At 37.0% G+C, this 23,261-nt stretch overlaps 1 protein-coding gene across 4 annotated transcripts in view; it reads right to left on the reverse strand.

Annotated features, from left to right (window-relative positions):
* Positions 1-4,546: 4,546 nt before the first annotated feature.
* LRCH1 (leucine rich repeats and calponin homology domain containing 1) overlaps positions 4,547-23,261 on the reverse strand; it is a 251,035-nt gene continuing 232,320 nt past the window's right edge. For 2 of the 4 annotated variants that reach the window (XM_069063693.1, XM_069063690.1), the window contains one exon: positions 15,520-18,897. In XM_069063693.1, the coding sequence (XP_068919794.1) occupies positions 18,691-18,897 (207 nt within the window). In that variant the 3' untranslated portion in view covers positions 15,520-18,690. Of the gene's footprint in view, positions 5,543-9,473; positions 9,519-15,519; positions 18,898-23,261 lie in introns of those variants that run through there. The other 2 variants (XM_069063692.1, XM_069063694.1) reach the window with 2 other exon arrangements.

Here is a 23,261-nt window from a genome sequence, read left to right on the forward strand (position 1 = left end):
TTTTTTAAAAAACAAGGAAAAGAACCTATATGTGCAAAAATATTTATTGCAACTCTTTTTGTGGTGGCAAAGAATTGGAAATTGAGGGAATGCCCATCAATTGGGTAATGACTGAACAAGTTGTGGCATGTGATTGTAATGGAATACTATTGTGCTATAAAAAATGATGAGTAGGTGGATTTCAGAAAAACCTGGAAAGACTTACATGAACTGATGCAAAACAAAGTGAGTAGAACCAGGAGAACATTGTACACAGCAACAACAATATTATATGATGATCAACTGTGAATGATATAGCTATTCTCAGCAATACAATGATCCAAGACAATTCCAAAGGAGTCATGATGAAAAATGCTATCCCATCTTCAGAGAAAGAACTGATGGAGTCTGAATATAGATAAAACATACTAAAATTTTTTTCTTGTTTCTGTTTTGTGTATCTGTTTTTTTCCGCAATATGACTAACATGGAAATATGTTTTGCATGACTGCACATGTATGACCTATGTGTAATTGCTGGCCTTCCTAATGCGGGGGTGGGGAGGGACAGAATTTGAAGCTTGAGAATTTTAAAAGTGAATGTTCACCCAGAAACACCTGGCCGTGTGACCTTGAGCAAGTTACTTAACCCCAATTGCTTAGGGGTGGCCAGGTGGCTCAGCAAGTAAGAGCACCGGCTCCAGTGTCCGGATGACCTGGGATCAAATCCAGGCTCTGATACTTACCACAACACCCAGAAATAACTGGCCATGTAACCTTGAGCAAGTTACTTAACCCCGATTGCTTAAAAAATTTTTTTAAAAAAAGTGAATGTTAAAAATGTTTATATGTACTTGGGGAAAAAATAAAATATTAAATTAAAAAAATTAGAGCTCTCCAGAAGAATAATGGACTGCAACATTCTAGGTTCTCTCTCTGGGGGTCACAAATAAATGGATAACCATTTGATTAAGATATGAATAGAAAGGATTCTTGCTCAGGCATGAATTAACTAGATGATCTCTGAGGGACTGAGATTCTGTGAAACTCAAACAATCCTTGATGTCACTGTAAATTGGTCTTTTATTTATCAATTAGCTTTTTATTTATTTTATTATGATTGTCTGGGTTGCAGGACCAAGACAGTACTCCAAAGGTAATCATGAGATAAAAATTGACTTTTTATAACCTTTTTTGTCAGTTTAATTGGTGATTTGTGCACTATCATTAAATCCCCTAAGGTATATAGGATCATTTTTGTTCCTTCAGATCCAGAACCAGACTAGCAAAGTAGAGCTTTTGATAATTTTCTTTACACCCTTTGCATATTATGAATTCCTCCATCTCATCTCTGATTTGGTCATTTTGAATTTAGTCTTTTTAAAAACGAGATCACATTGGTTTATTGTTTTTGTTGCTCTTTTAAAAAAAATCAGTTTTGTTAATTCAACAAGCTTTATGTTTCGTTTGGTTTGTCTCTTGATTTTCAAAATTCCTATTTTATGCTAGTTTGGGTATTATTAACTATTGGTTTTTTGTAGTTTTTTTTTAAACTACATACTCAATTTGTTAACACTTTCATTGATTTAAATGTTCATATACATGCAAATATATCCCAAATATTTTAATATGTTGATTTATTCGTTTTAATATAATTACTCATTTCCATTATTTATATTTTGACCCACTCATTTAAGATGTATTTTGTTTTCCAGTTAGATCTGTATTATTATTATCCTTATTGTGTTTTAAAATGTTTAGTATTTTTAATCTTTCTGTATTGAGGTTGTTAAGTCCTACAAGGTTTTCAGTTGTTTTGTATGAGCAAAGGAACGCTTTGATTCCTGTTCAACAATTTCCGGAGTTCCAACATAGTTTTCCCAACATTCTCTTCTGATATATAACTGGCATTTATTATGTAGATTTTCTGATGTCTGAAAGAGGGATATTGGAGTTATCTGCAATTATTGTCTCATTATGTGGATACTTTTTGTTGACAATTTCGTTAGCTTTTCCTTTAGTACTTAGGTACTATGCTATTCAGTGCACATGTATTTAAAACAGACCTTGTTTAATTATCTATGGTGCCTTTAAGTGTAATGTAAGTCCTTTAAGTGTAATTCCCTCTTTTCTCTCCCTAGATGTTATCTATTTTTACTATTGCCTTATTTGAAATTGATTGATTTCTGCTTTCTGGATTGTACTAATGTGCAATAAATTTTACTTACACTCCCCACTTTAACTTATCTATGTGTCTTTTAGATAGCAAGTTCTTTCCCATTTTATAGGTATTTAATCAATTGATATTCAAGGTTTTAACTGTTACATTTTTCTCCCCTACCAAATCATATATACTATCCCTTTAAAAAGAAAACCACACACAATGTACTATTTTTCTTGAACAATTTGTATCTTGCAGAGACATTTCCTGCCTCCTATGCCTTTCTGAGTGCAGACTCAGATAAAACTTTGCCATTTTTTTTTAGAGTTTTTTTTTTAATTCACTTGAGACATTTGTAGCTTTTTATGACTTAAAGCAATATAATTGCTGTCTCTACCTATGGGTATGAAACCTGGATTCTAGTCATAGTATCATAGTGTAAGTCTGGAAAAGACTTCAGAGCCCATCTAGTCTAACTTCTCATTTTACAGAGAAAGAAACTAAGGCTTGTGGAGGTCAAGTGACTTGCCCAAGGTCATACAGGTAGCAAGCATCATACTGGGGATCTGAACCCAGATCTTGTCATTCAAGACTCAGTCCTCTTGCCACTAACTTCCAAAGTGACCTTGGTGAAATCATTTCACTTCTATGCCTTTAGAGTCCTATACAATAAAGCATTGGAATAAGTCATTCCTAAGATCCTGTTCTATTTTGTGTTGTGATTTTTTAATCAGATTGTGGGTAATAAACAAGATGGCTTGTACAAATGGCTGCTAAATGACAATGCTATTTGCATTGTATATATTATGCTCATGGTACTGTCTGTCAGCCATGCACATTTTATTGCATGTATAATATGCAAATGTTCTTGAAGATACCTTAGCCAGACAAGGACTGTACCTTTAAAAAAAAAAGGCCATATGACAAAACAAGTGAGAGCCACTGGTATTTTACAGCCAACTTCAAGGAAATACTGAAAATCGATATCAAAAGAAATATTTTAATTTTGAAAAAAACCAAGATCTCTCAAAACAATGATTACAAAGCTTCATATTGCCATATATACAAGTAAAAAAATACTTCAGGACCCTGCATTCTTGCTCTTTGAGATGCAGCAATCAATATTCCTATTCATATAATCAATCTTTGAATGTTTCTTAAATTGTATATACTCTGTTCAAAATCTCTCTTCTTTCTACCTTTTGTGCTGTTTGACACAACAGGTATTTTGTGCAGCCCTGGGAATATTAAAATACATTTTTAATTTAGCATTAAAGTGCACAGTACATCATATAGGAAACAATATGCTCGCCGTCAATCCAAATTACTCTTCAGCAAACGTCTCTTCCTTAGAACACAAGCTTCTGCTTTGGTTAAAGTTAGTGAACGTTTAATGCACGCTGTCCTCCCAGTCAATCGCCGCTGAGTTCCCCCGTTAGCTTCCTCACCAGGTGCTCTGCTGCCTGACGATGAATCTGATGATGACAATTGCCCTCTGCAGTTTGGGAAATGTGGTTGGCATTCATTCACATATAGTCAAGACTTTGAAAGAATATCGGAATATTGGTTTTTGTAAATGCAGCATCAGAGTGAACACGGAAAACTGCCTAAAATAGGTTGTAGTGTGATTGAAACATGGTTGATTCTTTCAAACCACTATCTTTGCCTCTGTGTATTTTCCTTGCTGTTTCTTTTCTAGTGCTCTCTGTACCCTCTCCTTCACCCTGCTGCTTCATAAACCTACACTTGCTTAGCTCCCTGGGTCTTAGTTTCCTCATCTATAAAATAAAGGGGTTGGCCTGAAGCCCTTGTGAGGCCCCTCCCGGTTCTCCACCTATGATTCTATGATCCTAAGCTTTCTTGTTCTTCTACCGCTACCAGACGCCCTTCAGACTACATGCAGCATCTTCACGTGGCTGGCCTGAGGACACAAGATTCATTTCTGGGGTTTCAGGACAAAGAAAAAAAATCTTGTGTTCTTTTAAGAATTGCCTTGAAACCCTAAAAATTCCCTTCCCCCCCACCCCTGCCCCAGCCCACCCACTAAAATAGAATAAAATAAACGTTTTACATCTCAGAAACTTCCTTTTTTAAAAAAATGGCAGTCATAAAAAGTATCACTCTACTGAATCCAGGTGCAATGGACCTTAAATAAACTTTGACAACTCAGTCAATGCTTTTCCTTTTCTGCTAGGTCCATTAAAGACCTTTTTGGTTAAAGAGTAAACTTTTTATCTTCATTTTCTTGTGCTGTTTTCTCAGTATCTGCCTCTAGTGCTAAACTCTTTTAAGTTACCCAGGTTACAGTGCAAAATTATATTTCAAGATTCATGATGCTAACTCCTATTTGTTGTGTTAAAAGTTTAATGTCTTGTGCATAGTAAAAATAAGTATCAATCCAAAAAAATAGTTGTTCACATTTTGTCTTCAAGTTTAATCTTTCCTTTTATCATCACAGCTATTTACAAATAAATTGTGGGTGCTCTCTTGATTTAAGTCAATTCATTGGCATGGGGGACACAGGACTGCTGGAATGTAAGAAATTGAATGGAATGCAGAAATATAAATTAGGCTGATGTTCCACAAACCAAAATATGAACAATGCCTCCCCAAGAAAACAGCTGTCATTGAAGCACCTATTTTTGTTGAATTTATAAAAAATCATATACACTAGAAAACATGATTACTAAAGTCTAGAACTACTGCACACCAAATAGGATAGAAAATAACTAAATATTTATATTAAAATAAAGTGTTTAACCACAAAAAAGCAGTAATAAAATACAGTTTCCTAATTTACATTTTGCATCCAAAGGATGAATAACAACTTACTAATAAATAATATTTATATAAATATTTTGTATGTTCTAAATAGTTTTTAAAAGGCAATGGGTCTGAAGCAACATCCTGAAAAAATCTGATGGTAAAAACCCTAACTCCCTCCCCCCAAATGTATAAGTTTGGTACTAATAAAATGAATGCATTTGGCTGCAAAAACAGCTGTCCTCGGTGCTTTGGTAAAGGCAGCGGGTGAATATGGAAGGGAGGAAGAAAGCTCCATACATTGGAAGTGCTCATTTCTTAATGGTCGCTAGTTCTTGGATGCACCACTTCAAGTCTCTAAGCTGGATTTCAGATGTGAAAAGAATTTCCCTCTCCCAGTGGAAGTATTTTCAACACGCTTCTGAATTGAGAATTTGGAGGAGTGCTGTGGGAAGGGAGTAACTGAATTCAGGAGCAGAGTTCTTGACCTCTGGTGAAGTTGGGTTGATTTAAAGAAGAGATGGGGGTTTCATGTGAACAAAGCCTTTGTTACAGTGACATCTAATAATGCTTGAACTGTAATGCTCACTTTGACCAGGCCTTTTTCCTCAAGGATGTGATGTGGTAGACAAAGTTTTTCCTAAAAAATAAAAAAAGAAAAGAAATCATTTGGTGACCTGATTCTACTAATCACATATTACTGCATATAAAAAGTTAAGGCCACTACTGAAAAAATTAGGAATGATCATTTATGTAACCCCAGTGTGGAAATATGCCTTCATCTCCCAGAACATTTGTTCCTTTTCCCAAAATACTGCTCTCAATTTTGATGGCAGTTCTGCAAGTGTCCTTAATTGGATTTACTTATGATGATATAATATGTCTGAAAGCTTAGAAAATGTTTATTTGAAAAAGCTGAGTTGGACACAATCTGCCTGAGGCTACAAATATTGAGAAGGTAACTTATTTTCCCAGATAAAAGCTTTGCAAACAGCCACTTACCCAGTCCAAGAAACCCAAGTAATCTGGCCAAGGAGATTGGTGTGCTGATTTCATTTACAGCACTGACTGTGACCTCCTGAGAGCAGGCAGAGATCTTTGTGAAAACCTGAGTGAGCTAGTCAATTTGTAAACACAATTCTAACTCCAGTCTTTAAAATCTCCTTTTTCCCTCCCAAGAGATTTCCACTGATTCTTACAAGGCTACGTATTACCTACTGGTTTCTTTAAATGACATTTTAGATTTCCTTAGCAGCTTAGAGAGTTGGAAATGACCCCAGAGGTCATCTGGTCCAATCCAGAGCTGAAGACAAATCCCCTTTACAACCTGACCCTCAAATAGTCATCTAACTAACTTCCTCATCTAGTGAGTTGGTGGGGGACTTAGTTTTCTCATCTATAAAATATAGAAGTTGCATTTGATGACCTAGACTGTCTCTTTCAGCTCTCAATCCCAGACCTATAACTCTGACCCCATGAGGCAGCCTATTCCTGTCTAAGTCTAATTTTTAGAAATTAATGATTTTGAATTTGCCAAAGTGTTCCAAAATATGATAGAAGTGAGTGTAATAATCTAGACGTGGGTTGACTAGGTAATATGGTGGGGACCCTGACCTCTTAGGCCACTATTCAGAAGCTTAGATTATTCATAATAGATGTGCTTTAAGATCATAAAGATCATTACATTTGGATTTAGAAGGTCCCTCCAAGATCAAAGGCAGCATGGCAGAGAGGAAGAAGCACTGGATCTGGAGTAAGAGGACTTCATTTCTCATCCTGCCTCTGGCACTTGTTACCTGTGTACTTGTTGGCAGGTCACCCTCCTCATCTGCTATGCCAAATGAAGGGGCTTGGGGTAGATGGCCTCTAAGGTCTCTTCTAGCTAGACTCAGATTTCTCAGCCCTAATCCAAACCCTCAGTTAACAAATAAAGGACTGAGGTCCAGAAAGGTGATTTCCTCAGGGCCATGATGACAGTAACAGAGTCAGAATTTGAACCCAGAGCCTCTTGATTCCAAATCTAGTGCTCCTCCCACTGCTCTATGCTGGCTGGTGATTAGATGAGGATGGAACTAGAAACTAACCTAAGTAGTAGAATCTAGGTCAATGAAGACACGTTTTAAACTATAAACAGATATTTCCATTTTTCACGTTCTTTCTATGTCTCTAATCAAAGTAGATTCTTCTTCCCTTTTTCTAGCATGCATTTGTGTTGATTTTGTGATTGGACACTAAAAGAAGAAAGAAGTAGACCTGAGGGAAAAAACCTCGACCCCAAACTTGATCTTCCAAGCATATGGCGTACCCATCCCCCAGGATCCTCCTCTATCACTGGTTGATGGCAGGATAGAAAATAAGCTTAAGAAATCTGGAAATGCTGGGATGCTGACAGCAGGACTCCTCCCTGCCCCCACACTTTCTATGATCTAGTCCAGCGGGGAGAAACCTGTAGCTGTGAGACCACATGTGGCCCTCTAGGTCCTCAAGTGAGGCCCTTTGACTGAATCCAAACTTCACAGAATAAATCCTCTTAATCTGTTCTGTAAAACTTGGGCTCAGTCAAAAGGCTGTGCCCACGGACTAGATTCTAGTCATTGAAGAGAAGGACCTTTGTGCATGTATGCGTGTGGTTTCTATTAATGCTAAAGGAAATAATGCAAAATGAAGGGTTTCTCATGATTTTAATTTGACATACACTTTTACAGAGAAGTGATCCTACATTATGTAAAACAAACTCCTTTCTGGCCACATTTTCATTATTAGGAAACACGGTTTCAGCAAAACTTCTCCAGCCTAACCAAACATATTTTCCTTATTTCTAAGGCCAAGTCCTCAAATGGAACGAGATAATTACACTTAGTATAGTGTCTGACACACAGTAGGCAGTTACTTATATGCTTACTCCTTTCTCCTCCTCTTTGTGCCTCTCCATGTTACTTTCAATAGAATGCACAAAGATTGTCAACATTTTACGAGGCTTCACAGCATGCAATATCCATTAGAACAACTCAATCTTCTTTAGAAAATTAGAATCACAGGGTTTGAAACAAAGTATCTGGTCAATTCTTCTGTCTCCATGAAGGTCTACCTTAAGTCACTATAGACCAAGGGTTTTCTATCCTTTAAAGAGGCTTCTGCTGAATATTAACAAGGTATCTCTTGCCTTGCAATCACATCTATATTCTCCAGCCTTATGGGATTTGGCCTACCCTAACCCAGTTTGCTGTAAATCCCTATCTTTACAGAGTTGTACTGTAGGCCCTGTAAGTGATCAAACAACATGAATCTTAGGCATAAACTTAAAAAAAAATTCATATCAACACGTGTACTTCAGGTGCTACACAATCTATTCTGAAATAATGGTATTTGAATGGCATATGAAAAGGAGAGCTGACAACCCATTTGCTGTGCACTGTGTGTGTGTGTATTTTAAGTTCTGCCAAAATTATGAGATGAGCTAGAAGAGAAAAAGTTTACCCAATCCCATGTCCTATGCATTTCACCAAGTATCACAGTGAGGAAATTTACTGAGCAGAGAAATTCATGGGGGCCATTCTTCAAGTTTGTCACTTGCATGTGCTCATACTTTATGTCACCATTGAAGCTGATGATTTCATAAAGCCAGGGCCCCAGTCTGCTTAGTACTGCCATCAAATATGAAGGGGATTAGATGGTAAATCACACACTGAATTACCTCTTCCCAGGGCTCAGGCTGCAAACCACTAACCTCAGCTTTCCCTTCTTTATCTTTCCCAAGATGGGAAAGTTAGGAAATTTGTACTTTTGTCTTAGAAACAACAGCTAAAGACAGTTAAACTTTACCTTCAAAGAGGGACCCAGGGGCAAAGAATACTATGGCCAATGAAAGCTACAAGATGTCTGACATTTCCCTGGAGAAACAGGAGCTGAGGGAGTCTAGCTCAGGAAGCTTCCCTGGACTGATTTAGTGCCAGAACTCAAAAGAAGGAATGGGATTTCAGCTGGGGATGCTTCCTTAGCCCTTGAGACCTATGGTTATGATCAGGGGCACAATGGGCAGCAGAAGGACTGGGAAGAGCAGCCTCCCATCCTAGCCTAAGGCAAGTGCATCAAATATCACTCAACTTCCCTACCCTTCATTCATAGTTGCTCTGCCTTACTCCAACTGGGCAATTTCAATTTGGCTGTTCATCATCAATAGCCAAAAACACTTAGAGGAACAAGTATATCTGTTGATCAGCTAGACTAAGGTAGGGAAATGATGGAAGGAATACTTGAATAGGTGACCTAGGTTCTAGTCTTGGGTTCTGGTCAAAGGAAACGGAATATGGCAGGGAGGACCTTGGACTTGGAGTCAGGAGAGGCTGGATTTGAATCCTGGCTCTGACACTTAACAGTTAGTTGTGTGACCTTCAGTATGACTCAGTATCTCTGAGACTTGGTTATAAAAGAAGGCAGAAGATAAATGCATAGTAGTTGAGGGGAAAGCACTTTTGAAAACCTTATAGCTCCATTCTACAAATGTGAGCTACTGAGGGTGCTCTGTGACACTGGATGACTTGCTTCATCATCATGACCTTCAGTTTCCTTACCAGCAAGAAGAGGATGATATCCTTTCTTAGGGTTGTTAGGAACATCTAGTGGGGAGTGAAAGAAGAGCCATGAGAAGTGCATGCGCCACAAAAGCAGGAACGCTAAGTTGTTGTTAAGACTATCAGCATAAATTGATCTGGTTGGTTTTAACAGGAATAATAATTATCCCCATTTTATAGATGAGGAAAGTGAGGACCAGAGAAATTAAGAAAAAGGTCAATGGTCCCTGATTGGTCAATAAAAAAAAAAAAGGTCAATGCTTCCAAAAATTCCCCCAACCAGTCGACTTGTGCTGGGATATAGGCACAGGCAAAATCAATGCCTATTTAAGCTAACTTTAGAATCCAAGTGACAGGCATACAACACGGAAAGATGTATCACACCTGGTACCATAAGCAAGAGCTCAAGCAAAGTCTCAGGGAAATCTAGTTTTTGGTTCAACTATTAAGTATTTTAAGCATGCTATGGCTGCTCGCTAATTAAAAGAACCCTGTCCTTGATCCTTTTTGTGGAATCTTTTTGTGCTCTTTTGCCTTATTTTATTAGTTTTATAGGTTTCAATTTTTCTACAGAGAGGGCTTTATAGTGAAATTTATGACTATGTATGTGGGGTGGAAATATGAAGGAACATAAGGAAAAAGTACAGTGGGGTAGCGCAAGACAGGGAGAGAGAGGTCCCAGTTATTATACTCTCTCTCCTCAAATTATCATATCCTTACTTCTTTCTCACCCAATGGGATGTAAGATCCTTGAGATTTACTTCAAAAGCACCTGCTAAACTGAATAGTAAACTGAATGTGTAACAGAGTCCAGATTATGCTACCCTCCACCCTGCCCCCAGAGCCTAGGTCTAATGATCATAAACATTCAATTTTAAGCTGGGGAGATACCTAAAGAACTCCTATTCATTTAATTAGCCTCACGTTAAGTGAAAACTTCTGTAACACAGAGACTTAGTGGAGTGGAGTAAGTTATATGCAGAGAAAGCCTAGACCAGAAAGTCATGACTCTCGAATGACAAAGAATGCAGCAGTATTGGCAATATTCCTATGTAAAAACACGTTTTCTATTTATCCTGTATATAGCTTGTTTGTACATATTTGTTTGCTTCTTGTCTCCTTTATCAGATCCTGGGTTTTCTGAAGGCAGGGACTGTCTTCTGCCTCTTTTTGTGTTCCCAGTGCTTTAGACAATGACTGGCCCATAGTAGGAGCTTAGTAAATGTTTACTGACTGACTGATATATTTATCAACTAAAAAATTTAAAAATCCTATAAAATGAATTATCATCAATATTAAGCTATGATTTATCTCCACTTTAGGAAATAAGACTCAAAGAGATTAATGCTTTCCCAGAGTGTCAGAACCAGGGAGTCTGACAGGGAATCCAAGGCTCTTTCCCACTGGCTCACATTGCTTCTATAGAACTTATTCCAAGTCTATAATGTAAATAAACTTCACATTTTTCTAAGTTAAGAGGAAAAACTCCCTGAAAATATAATTTTAAAGAAAAGAAAATCGTTTAAACACTTTGATGGAGAATACAGAAGACATACAATTCCCTGAATTTCAAGGAGTTTCTTCATTTTCTATTCCTTTGTTGAAACAGATATTATCACCAAAGAATGTTTTGTTTGAAGTGTGGGGCATATTTGGGTAAGGGGGGGAGAGGGGAGTGAAGAACCCTCACAAACTGTATTTATAATTTTTTGCCAATCATTGTAGCAAGCCCTTGACAATTATTATTGATTGAAGATATGACTGGATTTATTGCTGAGAGGGACCATATAGCTCATCTATTCAAACCCTTTCATTTCATGAATCAGGAAACAGAGGTACAGAGAGGTCAAGCAGGCAAGGTGCTTGTCCAGGGTCTTGTAGGTGCCTAGGGCTAGATAATATTGCTCATCTAAAAGCACTTAAAAACTATTTACATTAGGGACAGCTAGGTGGCACAGTGAATAGAGCTCTGGCTCTGGAGTTAGGAGGGCCTGAGTTCAAATCTAACCTCAGGCACTTAACTAGCTGTCTGACCTTGGGCAAGTCACTTAATCCCAACTACCTTGCCTTCCCCTTTCCCCCAAAAATATTTATATTCTCTGGGGTGCTCTGAGGGCCCCAAATACCTGGAAAAGGTCCTGGATGTAAGAATTTTATGTGACCAAATAGAAATGCAAGCAGAGATATAAAAACACTGAGAAATGGATTAGTTCTCACCATCACTTTATCAATTTATCATATTACCTGTGATTGACCTTGGAGACAGAAAGAGTACACACAATGCTTCATGGAACATCATATTTCCAAACTAGGCAAAGTTCAGTGATCAGGCATTAATTCTGTGGCTGTCAGTGACAAACTTACATAAGAAATCAATCTAATTATGTAAGAGATGAGAAACTTATTTACTACATATTAACCAATATCTGGAAATCACAGCAAACCTCAATGTTTTCCAAAAAGTGATTAAGCAGGGAGGCCAGGTAGCACAGAGAGTAAGAGCACCGGCTCCAGTGTTGGGATGACCTGGATATCGAATCCCGGGCTCAGACACTTAGCACCCACCCAGAAACACCTGGCCATGTAACCTTGAGCAAGTTACTTAACCCCAATTGCTTAAAAAAAAAAAGTGATTAAGCCAACTTATACAAGCAAAATTATTCTAATCTAAACAAAGAAACTGGTTTTTTTTAAAGGAAAAATGAAAAAGCCAGATATGAGTCCTTTCCACATATGACTCTAAAGCCGACAGCAACATAATTCAAGGGATGGGACGGCAGATTGAGGAGAGGTCAGCAGGTGAGCATTCACATGATCAGGAGGAAGAGCAGAGGAATTCAATGAAGGGGTGATTGGGCATTAGGGTGGAAGTACCTTCAAAACTAATAGCTGCCTGAGACTCCTCTAAGGACTTCTCATTGGTTATGGAAATAATTGGGACATGGGATTAAAACTATGCTACCTTGGCTCCAAGAAATAGCTTCAAGAGGAACAGACCAGGGAGCTAGACTATGAAATGGATTTCTTACTGTCCCATCCAGAGAATTATAACTTTGCTTTCATGCAAGTCAACACCGCCAAAGCCTTCCAGCTTACAGAACAGCTTGGATTTTTAGCTATCAAGATGGTAAAAATTCCAATTATTTGTTAAAGAGAGTTTGTTATATTTAGAGAGTTCACATTTAAGCAAGGTCAATGTCATGTTTTTTTTTTTATTAAAAAAAAATAGAATTTGCACGTGCTATTGTTCTGATTTGCTTTAGAAACCCAATCTCATCATGAGACAATAAAGAAAATAAATGGCCGTGATGTAATATAACAAATTACTTTTGTCTGTATCCAGTTTGACTGGTCAATTGATGGCTGGTCAATTATTATAACAGTTCAGTGAAATAATGTAACACAACTCAACAACTATATCCATTGGAGAAAATAAACGTTAGCAAAAACCTTGTTCATTTTGGTTGATCCTAATTTCCAGGACAAAATGGTATGGGTTTTGGATAAGCACCCTGAATTAAAATGAGGGCTAATACCTTGTGGATCATCTGTCATACAGGGTTGTTGTGAAAAAAGTATTTTGTAAAGTGTAACATTCTTATATAAATATAAACTATTACTATTTTATAAATGGTTGCATTCCTTTGGAATAGTGAGTGAGATTTGCAAATATTGAAAAATGATTTTTACATCTAGAAACTTCTTAAAAGCTTTAAGTTTGGGCCTAACAACTTCTGGTTCAGAGTAAAGAAAGATCTGTCAACCAGCCAGCTAATACAGCCTGGTTCCCTTCTCTAGCCTTATCCCAAGAATGTAAAAATAATGAGGAACCAGAAACCTGGCACTTAGCCAGGAAGAGGCAGGAAGGAGAGAATAATGAGCAAGGAAGGAGAGAGGGCTGAGAGGCAGCTAGGTGCAGGAAGAACATTCAGCTCTCCTTTCTCTCAGTCCTAACTGGGGGCAAGTAGTTTGCTGAGCTTTCTATGTCTCCCTTTGTCTTCCTGCCAAGAAGAAAGTACATTCTGATAAAAGGAACAGCCTCAAGGGCAGTGCAGGCTGTAATATTAAAGAACCTTTTTGGGTACTGTCAGGGGAAAATGTGGGTTCTTAATCTGCTCCTTGAAATTTTGAAGACAAAAACAAGAGGAGAGAAAGCAGGTAAGATCAATGGGTAAAAACACTAAAAGTAAAGAGATGTTATAGAAGCCAAAGTACAGGAGGTCTTAGTTGGAAAGTTATTGCACTAGTGTTGGAATATTAAAACACTGCTAGATAGATACTCAACCATGAAATGAGCTTTAAAAAAACTGTTGGCAAGTTGATGAACACTAAAAAATGAATCAGAAGAAAAGCCCATGCAATCACAAGTAGAACAACTAAAGAACAGGTCTGACTACACACAGAAACACGCACACAGCATACAATCAAAAACCAAAACAAGGGAAAGTCCAAGTCCAAACCATCTTACTATTCTACAAGGGAGTGTGGTTGTAGTGGATATATGTGCTGGACATTAGCTGGGGGATCTGGCTTCAATATTTATCAGATGTGTGACTATCAACAAATCACATTACTTGAATGTCAGATTTTTCATCCAGGAAGTGAGGATGATAATACTTTTATTTACAACTCTTTTAGGTCTGTTATTAGGAAGTGCTTAGTAAGTCTTTTTCTTTTTGAGGGTGGAAAGCAAGGCAATTGGGGTTGTGACTTACCCAAGGTCACACAGCTAGTGTGTTGTGTCTGAGGCCAGATATGAACTCAAGTCCTCTTGACTCCAGGACTGTGCCATCTAGCTCCCCCCTTTGTAAGTCTTAACATGTGTGTATTTTAGGATGCCACATTATTATTATTACTCAGTGACTGATTATGAATCATACTGTCAAAAGCTGAATCTTCATTGACATACACCAATGCTACTAGTGACTTTTTCTTGAAAAATGGAGCCAGCTTTTATAAGAATGAGACGAGAAAGGCTCACATCTTTCACAATAAATACTACAGAGATTTTCAGCAATATATTAAAATTGGATAATTTTTAAAAATTACAAACCACAAGCAAAGAGAGCTTTAAGGTTCATAAATCACTGTCTTTACAACAAACTTGCAAAGAAGCTACTTACAAATATTATTAACCCCATGTGAAAAATGTGGAACTGGTATTTTAGAGTGGGGTTAATGAATTGTTCAGTGTCACACAGCTAGGAAATGTGAGAGCCAGAATTTGGACCCAGGTCTCCTGATTCCAGGGTCCAGTGACCTTTTTGCAGTGCCATTCACAAGGAAATGTTGAGGGAGGTTTGGGAGGAAGGAAAGTCTTTCATAGACAGAAAGAATAATTTTGCCCAACTTCTCAGGCAACCTTTGCTGCTAGCAGAGACACAAGGGATAGCTTTCTGAGAGTCTACTAGAAATAAGGCAAGCGGGAGAGATGCTACAAAGACACAGCCAAGGCAAGGATAGTCATTGGTATCCGAGAAGCTGCAGTAATGGAAAGAATTCACAAGTATACAGCAGTAGGAAACAGGGTGGCTCAGTGGAAACAGCAGGCCCATGAAGCCAGGAGGCAAGATGTCAGAGCAGAAGCTGCTATACAATACATGCATACTCTATAGAACTATGACTACAAGTCACACATGACTTCTCGTCACATAGAACCACATAAATACTGTGGCATAAACAGCAGCAACTTCTCCTGATACACAGAATACATATATAAATATTTATATTTCATTAGGATTTTGAAATAATACACACACTGCCTGTTCAAATAAGAAGATTAATAAAAATCAGCCTCTGGCACTTCTATTTGAGGTGTCTGGAGAATTCAGAAGCCAACTGCTGACAGAGACAGAAAGAAAGGCAGCACACAAAACTATGTATATTCAAGTACATAGAAACTTATCAAGGTATTCTCCCTGATGATATAAATAAATGACTTTAACCAAGCTTAAAAACCTTTAAAAATTTCATTCTTAAGATAATAAAAATATCTTAATAATTTGAGTCTACCCAGACACTAAAATGATGAATCTGAACAAAAAGTCTGATTAATCAATGAACATTTATTAAATACCTACTCAAATATATAAATACACAATAAGGTTAAAAGAAAAAAAATACTTAACTACTGAATGACGAGGCAAATGAAAATTTATGAAAATCTAAGTGATACGAAAAACCCCAGTGCCCAAATTAGGTTTACTTACACTGGTGACTTTGTAATTCCCATGAGAAAAAAAGGAAATAATGAATTCTATTTAAAGAGTCACTGCCTTGGTTCAAAGAATTAAACAAAATGGAACCCAAGAGACTAGTTTTACAACCTGAAGTTCAAACCTTCGACAGTAACATCCTGATTTTAGCTCATTTTCGGGGATTTGGTCACCTATTATACCATAACTATTTCTATGGTCTTAAAATTCCATATGTATTCATAAAGACCTATCCTTTGTCATGAGTCATCTAGGGTTTTGGAAGCATTCTGTAAAGAAAATCCAAGCTGAAATTTCTTGAATTTCATTTCCTACTTATAATCAGGCAGAAACTACATATCAAAATTCTTTTACTCCTCTATGTCCCTTTCATTCCTGCTGTGTTGTCTTACTTGAGTCAAATAATGGAAGGGAATGATCCCTAGGTCATGTTACTTCCAGAGAAAAACACGTTTTGGGTATCTTTGGTGCCTGGTATCTACAAGGTATAAGTAAATAAGATTCTGTATCTTTTCTTCTAAACATTCATAAATGATGGTGAACTGTGGGTGGGTCATAATCACAGACTTATCAACACTGTCACTAGAAGGGGTCATTCTTAGTAAATGTCATATATAAAGACTGGAGGAACAGGCAAGAGAAGAGTTTACTGCATCTTAGGCTCTGGCCCTTTAAGAAGAAAAAAAAGAAGCATTAAGAGGAGGGACTGGAAAGTGGTCCCTTCTCCACAATAAAAAAATAAAGCCATCAAATCTCTAAAAAGCTTTCACACTCAGTAGGACAGTAAGCTCAAAGTACTACTCAAAATGGTTAAATCGTTGACATACGAGTTTGTGAGAGGTAGCATTAGAGAAGAAAAAGGAAAGGTTTTAGAATTTTTAACAGCAGTGGACAGAGGAATTCATTCCATTTTCTGACCTAAGGATACCATGTTAAGCTTTCTCTATAATTCACTATCTTGCTTCTGAAAAAAACACTATCCATCCAAACCTCAGAGAGTAAGTAGCATCAACATATCTCCTCTCACGGGGGCGGTGGATGAGGCACTCTGTGGCTTCACAATATCAAACTGTTAGAACCACTTAGACTTGCTCTGGGTCCATCTGTGTAAAGCTACTGATATACCAATAAAAACTTTGAAATATCATTAGAAAATCATTTATTAAGCACCTGTAGGTTCACGATTCTGTGCTAGGTGCTGTACAGAATTGGGTTACAAGGTCATACAATCTGGTGTGCCTATTGGTTGTGTTCAAGTATAAAGCAAGGCTGAATGATTTTTTAAAAATCCTGTGTTTTTCCAGTCAACACCTAATTTTCGTGAGAGAAAAGGAAGCCTTATCAACAAGATGATAGTAAGACTCAGTAATAGTGGCTTTTTCTATTAGAAAATTAGCCATTCTCCTATGCAGTTCTTCTGGGTTAGATCAGACCAAGGGGCAAGACCAAGACCATGTGGAAATCTCTCCTTTGAATTATATTAGGAGGTACTTGCCTGCCAGAGTTCACAGGAATATTCAGAGGGGAAATGTGTCTTCCTGGAAACTCTACCTGAAGATTGCTTATCTTTCTGGTAACCTCAAGAATTTACCTTAATAGAGAATAACTGTCATCTTCTCTAAATTTGGGAAAGAAATTACAATTTTGGTAGTAATGTAAAATAAAAGCTACAAGTCACATGTAGAAATGGAATTTATATCAACAGGATTAAATTTCCTTGTTTTTATATAGTATGGCATTTTCTCATTAGAGGGTAAGAAGATATCCTTAGAATTTGGGGTAGGTATGGATCACATTTTTTTCTTTAATCACCTTTGTATAATTGCTCCATGGGCAATAAACTTGAGGCAACATCCTATAAATCTAGCAAAGGATTAAAATAATTTATCAGTGAATATTTATTAGAATTTGTGGGTTTAAGGAGCATTCCAATATTGAGAGGTCCTTCTCTTAATCTTATTATGTCCTAGAATTATACTGAAAACCCAGGACTAAGAATGTTCCAAATAAGTCATATTCTGGACCTGCAGAATTTAGAACCCATTTTTTCTAATCTAATTATTGGGTGAAGTATTCAAATGCAAAATCATCATTGTGTATAAAAATGTTTCTTAGAAACAGTGTGGTCCCACTTCTCTGTCAACTCGCCCTTCCTTCAATGGCTTCGTAATAACAGCTGTCAAGTCTTAGGACAGGTTTAATAAATAAGGGAAGGATGGAAATGCACAGAAGCCCTTGTGCCAGCAAATTCCACCATTTAATAACTGAATGACTAATTCCATTTCCCTAGAGTTCTTTAGGGGTCTTTCCTTGACCACCATGACAATATAACATGTTCAGGGTTGGTACATTGGGAATAACTCTATACATTGCCCCTACCTAGAGAAGAGAGAAGAATCCAGATGGATTCCCAGGGATAGAGCAGTTCCCTGGGTGGACTTTTCAAAATGGGTCAATCTGTGTTCTTCATTCTTGAAGAATTTTAGGATCACTTTGGACTGAGGTTTTGCATCTCTGAATGACAATAACACTAAAAATAGCACTTATCTCTCTAATCCTGTACTATGGTCCTTGTTCAGCACTGGCCCAAAGAAAAAATGTTCATATAAAGAATTACCTCAGTGCCTTTCTTTGTTCTTTTTTTTTTCTTTCCTTTTTGAAAAAGCAGACTCCCTCGTTTTTTTTTTCTACCCAGGTATGGTTTCAGGTACTTCAAGGAAAAACTCATCACAGCAATGCTGTTGATACCATATGGACTCAGTAAATTAAATGTGATTGAAGTAAGCGTATGTAGGGGATGAGGGGATGGAGAGATCTTTAATGTCATTTTTGATTTAGAAGTTCTATCCTGAAAACTTAATATGAAAATATCTTGGTTCACACTTCTGAGATTATTGAAAAGATGACAAGAGTGGAAGTTTGCAAGGCAAGGGAAGAAGTGAAAAGTACCTGTAAAAAGTTAGATAAAGCAGAATGTTTGAATGCACATGCGAGTGAACAGATTATGCCGACAGAGCATTCCAGTGATAAGTAATATACATCAACACTACAAAGAATATGTGGACAAGACAAAAGCCTATAAGGTCCCTGGAGCGAAGGGTAGAAGTTGATTGTGGGGGTTTCTCCCCATGTGCCAGCAGAGTGTCAACAGTCTTTCGAATGTGACGAAAATCCAAGTGCAGGATGTCATACGGAGAGCAGAGGTCAGCCTATCCCGAAGGGCAGCCAGTAGAACAGAAAGAGACAGTGAATAAAATTAAAAATACAAAGAGGTAACAACAGGAAAGAAGTGCAATATTCTTGGTTGCTAGTCATATGACTTGAAATAATAATCTTTGCCTTCATTTGTCAGGTAAAAATCTTTCTCTCCCTCTAAAGACAATCCAATGAGAGAAAAGCAAAATGCCAGAACTTATTTTATGCAAACTAGGAGAGCAAAGTTGTTTTCTATGGTCACTCTTCTTAAACCAAAAGTCAAGCAGAATGGCTACTGACAAAGCCAATACCAAACATCCCATACCTGACACAGAACATTTTGATTGGCTGGTCATGGTTTTTAGATGTTAAACAGTGCTTGAGAAATTTTTAGCTTTACCTTCTTAGCAAAGTAAGAAATGTACAGTTTAAAGTTTAAATTCCTTCATCTCATTCAAATCCTGAATTTAACCTCATTGGCCTTTAATTTGTATTCCTATCTGAATGGTGAAAAAACTATTCTCTTTTTTTTTTAGTCTTGGTTACTGAAAAACTTCAGGGAATATTAGGGAAAATGAGTTCTAAAGACATCTTTTACTCAAGACCAAAAAAAATCTATTTTTTTTCCTTTGGTCTTAAAAAAATATATTTCATCAGTATAGGAAAGTCCCCATGAGAAAATTCCTTTACTGATGTAGGCCTCTCAGATATCTGTTTGGGGCACTAGGCACACACATGACTTGCCCCATGTCACAGAGCTAGTATGTGTCAGGGGCTAGACTTGAACCTGTCTTCCTGACTCTAAGGAGGTGCATTCTCTATTCACCATGTCTACTTCTCCTTACTTAAAAAAAAAATGAAATAAGCTTGTTTGGTGTTTATATTGGATCTGCCTATATCTTATTATCTGCTGTGAAAGAAAAAAGAAACCCAAAACTTCCTAACTCAAAGAGAAGCAAAGTTCAGAGTTTTGGTGATCACAACTGAATTAAGGTTTAATAAGAAAGCAGAGAGGGGTTTTCTCAATGAGGAATTTTCTTTTCAAATGAGGCAAAGCCTTCAAAATTTATGAACCATGAATTTCAGAAAATACTTTGTTATATAGCAGTCTTTAAAAAGGCTTATTGGAAAACAGATGCAAATCACGGAAGGCTTAATTAAAAGCAAAGCATAATTGTGCTGAATAACTGCCAAGGTTCTGTAAATAATGATAGATACATGTGAATAACAGATTTTAAGCAGAATAACCAAAAACTCTGGTCGGGGAAGCATGCTGAATCTGGTTTAATAGAAGTGTGCCAACCACTATCTTTTCTTAAGGGATACAAAAGTAACCACATGAAAACAGACTAGCACTTTCAGAGTGCCCAATGAAGAAAAGCAGCTGCTTATAGATTTAATTTCACAGAAGGTAGGAGGGTAAGGAGAAATCTGCTGACCAGGGATTAGGAGAAGGAGACACATAAAATAAGGAATTTAAGCATGCCAAAAGCATTTTCTATCGCAATGTCGGGTGTAGCCAGTGAAATCTGAGAAAAACATGGGCATAAGCAAAGAGGAAAGTCAGCTTCTGCAAACTGAAATGTGATATATGTGTGTTAGCTACATAATAAAGACAATTACTTACTCAACTGGTAAACTGAAGAAAGCATTTCCTAGTGAACTAGGGAGGGAAAATGATTTTTGCATGCCCTCTAGTGGCCCTGAAAGAGAACTCAAGTTTTTTTACAGAGCAATTCAGCATGTAGATTGCTTCTCAAAGATATTTCAGATGTGGTAACAGCAAATTAAACAGCAACTTCCTTATTCAAAATGCACACCATGATGTGCTCCAATCTGTCTGTTCATTGAACATTTTCAAGAAGCTGTATATTTGTAATTATAAAAATAACCCCCTGATGCCTATTGTTATGGCCCAATTGAGCATATTGTTATTTCTATTTAGTTTAAAGGAAACAAAAATAGCTAATGGAAAAGAAGCCAGTACAGCAGTATCAAAGATACATGTGAGTATGCAGAAATCTGATTTAGGCAACACCTCATATAAAAAGTTAGCATGAGATACCATAGCAATTGAACTCACACACTTACTGACTCTTACAGTATACCTGTCACATGGCCAAAAGTAGTATGATCAAGACACTATAAAAAATGGATATAGCATAGCAGAATTGATTACTGTGGGAAGTTAAGATTTCCTGATTTTTGTGCTTTTTAAATAGCAGCCTTAATGAGAGGAGTTTAAAGGTTATATTTTCTTTCCTTTTTTAAAAAATAAGACAATAAAAATACTAAAGATAAAGGAAAAGTCAGAGTCAAGCCTTCTCCACTTATTTATAACATATTATTAATGACTATAAGACATTTGAAAGCTGCAGTGAATCCAGCCAGATTCCCAGGAGGAAGTAAGAGAGAGAGACAGGCTAATTTCCATGTTATTCAAAACAAAATCACCACCTCTGAGAGGTTAGTGCTTGTTCTAGGGCCAGTATATAAATAAGTGGGATGGGATTATAATTTTAGAGTTGTTCAGTTTTTAATCCTGTTTGTAAAAGACCTAAGTATATTTACAGAAAGAGCTCTAGGGGGACAAATTAGAAGGATCACCTTGGTTAATAAAAATTCTTTTTTTTTCATTTTAATTTTTTTGCCTTTTGGAGGACAATTGGGGTTAAGTAACTTGCCCAAGGTTACATAGCTAGTTTTTTTTCTTTGGGTGTTAAGTGTCTGAGGCTGGAGCTGAACTCGGGTCCTCCTGACTCCGGGGCTGGCACTTTACTCACTGTGCCACATAGCTGCCCCAATACAAATTCTTAATAGGTCTTTCTGAGATAAGGGAGTGTACCAAAATTACAGTTCTAAGAGTTGATGATATCTAACTGGTATACAAATTCAAATTAAAGATTATATATTTGCAGGTAATTTCTTTATTTAAAACATCATATAATGGAAACATTCAGAGGTCAGGTGGCAAAATTTAAAGCTTAAAGGGATTTTTTTTTTCAGAATTTATCTAAGAATTTAAATTGATAGCTTAATATGATGAATTCGGTCATGCTATTTTATTTACAAATGTGATTTCTAGTGTATGGAACATACTGTCCGTGAAATACTTTGTTCAGATAAAGGCTGATAGGTCACTGATCAAAAATGTCCCCAAAACGGGATGGCCAGGTAGCACAGTGAGTAAGAGCACCCGCTCCAGTGTCGGGATGATCTGGGGATCGAATCAGACACTTAGCACCCACCCAGAAACACCTGGCCGTGTAAACTTGACCAAGTTACTTAACCCCAATTGCTTTAAAAAAAAATGTCCCAAAACCAAATCTATGCCTGTAAGTTAGAACACCTATTATATATGAGTAGCATTTCTGATCACAAAAATATTTTGCTTTCAAAAGGTACCATATTGTGTTCTACAGATTAGCAATTTGTGAAATGAGAAAATTATTTAGATATGATGGAGAATGTCTACAGACTATAGTTCTTAGTATATGATCCTATCATCATTCAACATTAGCTCATGAATTAATCTAGTTTGGGTAATGAGGGTAATTCCACCTACAAAATAAGATCTTTCACTTTAGGATGAATAGAGATATGATTTTGAATCATATGTAAATTACAGCGAATGATTTTCTTAGGAAGTACATTTGTAGCTATTGTCTCTCAAGTTATATCCCCATGATGCCATTATCCCATACATTTTATAGACAGAGACACAAGTATGGAGAGATTAAGTGACTTTCTTGTAGATCTCTGGTGAGTGGCAAATGCTAACATTTTGCAATAATTTCTGCCACCCTTATCAGGAACCTGAACAGTACCCCTGCTGCCAAACTTCTCTATAGTACGGGGAAAACGCTTTCTGTCTGGATAAGCAAATTGATTTTCATGGATCTGGTGTTTTTTAAAAAAAATTTCTTTCTCATGAATAGCTTAATAAGCAAGTTCCAACCTAGCTTTGTTATTGGTCCAACAAAAATATGATGTTAGGGGAAAATGTTACATGGGCGTTCAGGTTCATATAAACACCATAAGCAGGCCTCAGTCAATGACAATGACTGTTGCTGCTCCATTGCTATTATGGTAGGATTACACTGTACTAACTATCACTGAAGAACTGGCACTGGTCAAGACAACATTATGTCAGAAGGGCATAAGATCTAGGCCTTGGTTTTTCCAGACTGTAGGAATGGTCTGTTCATGTATCCTCTGAGAAAGAAATCATTCTTAAGAACCCAAAGTTGTTTTGTCCAACTCTGTGTTTTTTTATGTTTCACATAAATGAAAGTATACTGCTGAGAGGAACAATGTTTTAATTAAGTCTCAAAGAGTTAAAAGAAAACCTGATCACTCTTCACAAACAGATATCAGG

This window comes from Petaurus breviceps, unplaced genomic scaffold (genome assembly GCF_028583685.1).
Source record: "Petaurus breviceps papuanus isolate PSGF00001 unplaced genomic scaffold, PetGlider_PUasm1.0 90594, whole genome shotgun sequence".
NCBI lineage: Eukaryota > Metazoa > Chordata > Mammalia > Diprotodontia > Petauridae > Petaurus > Petaurus breviceps.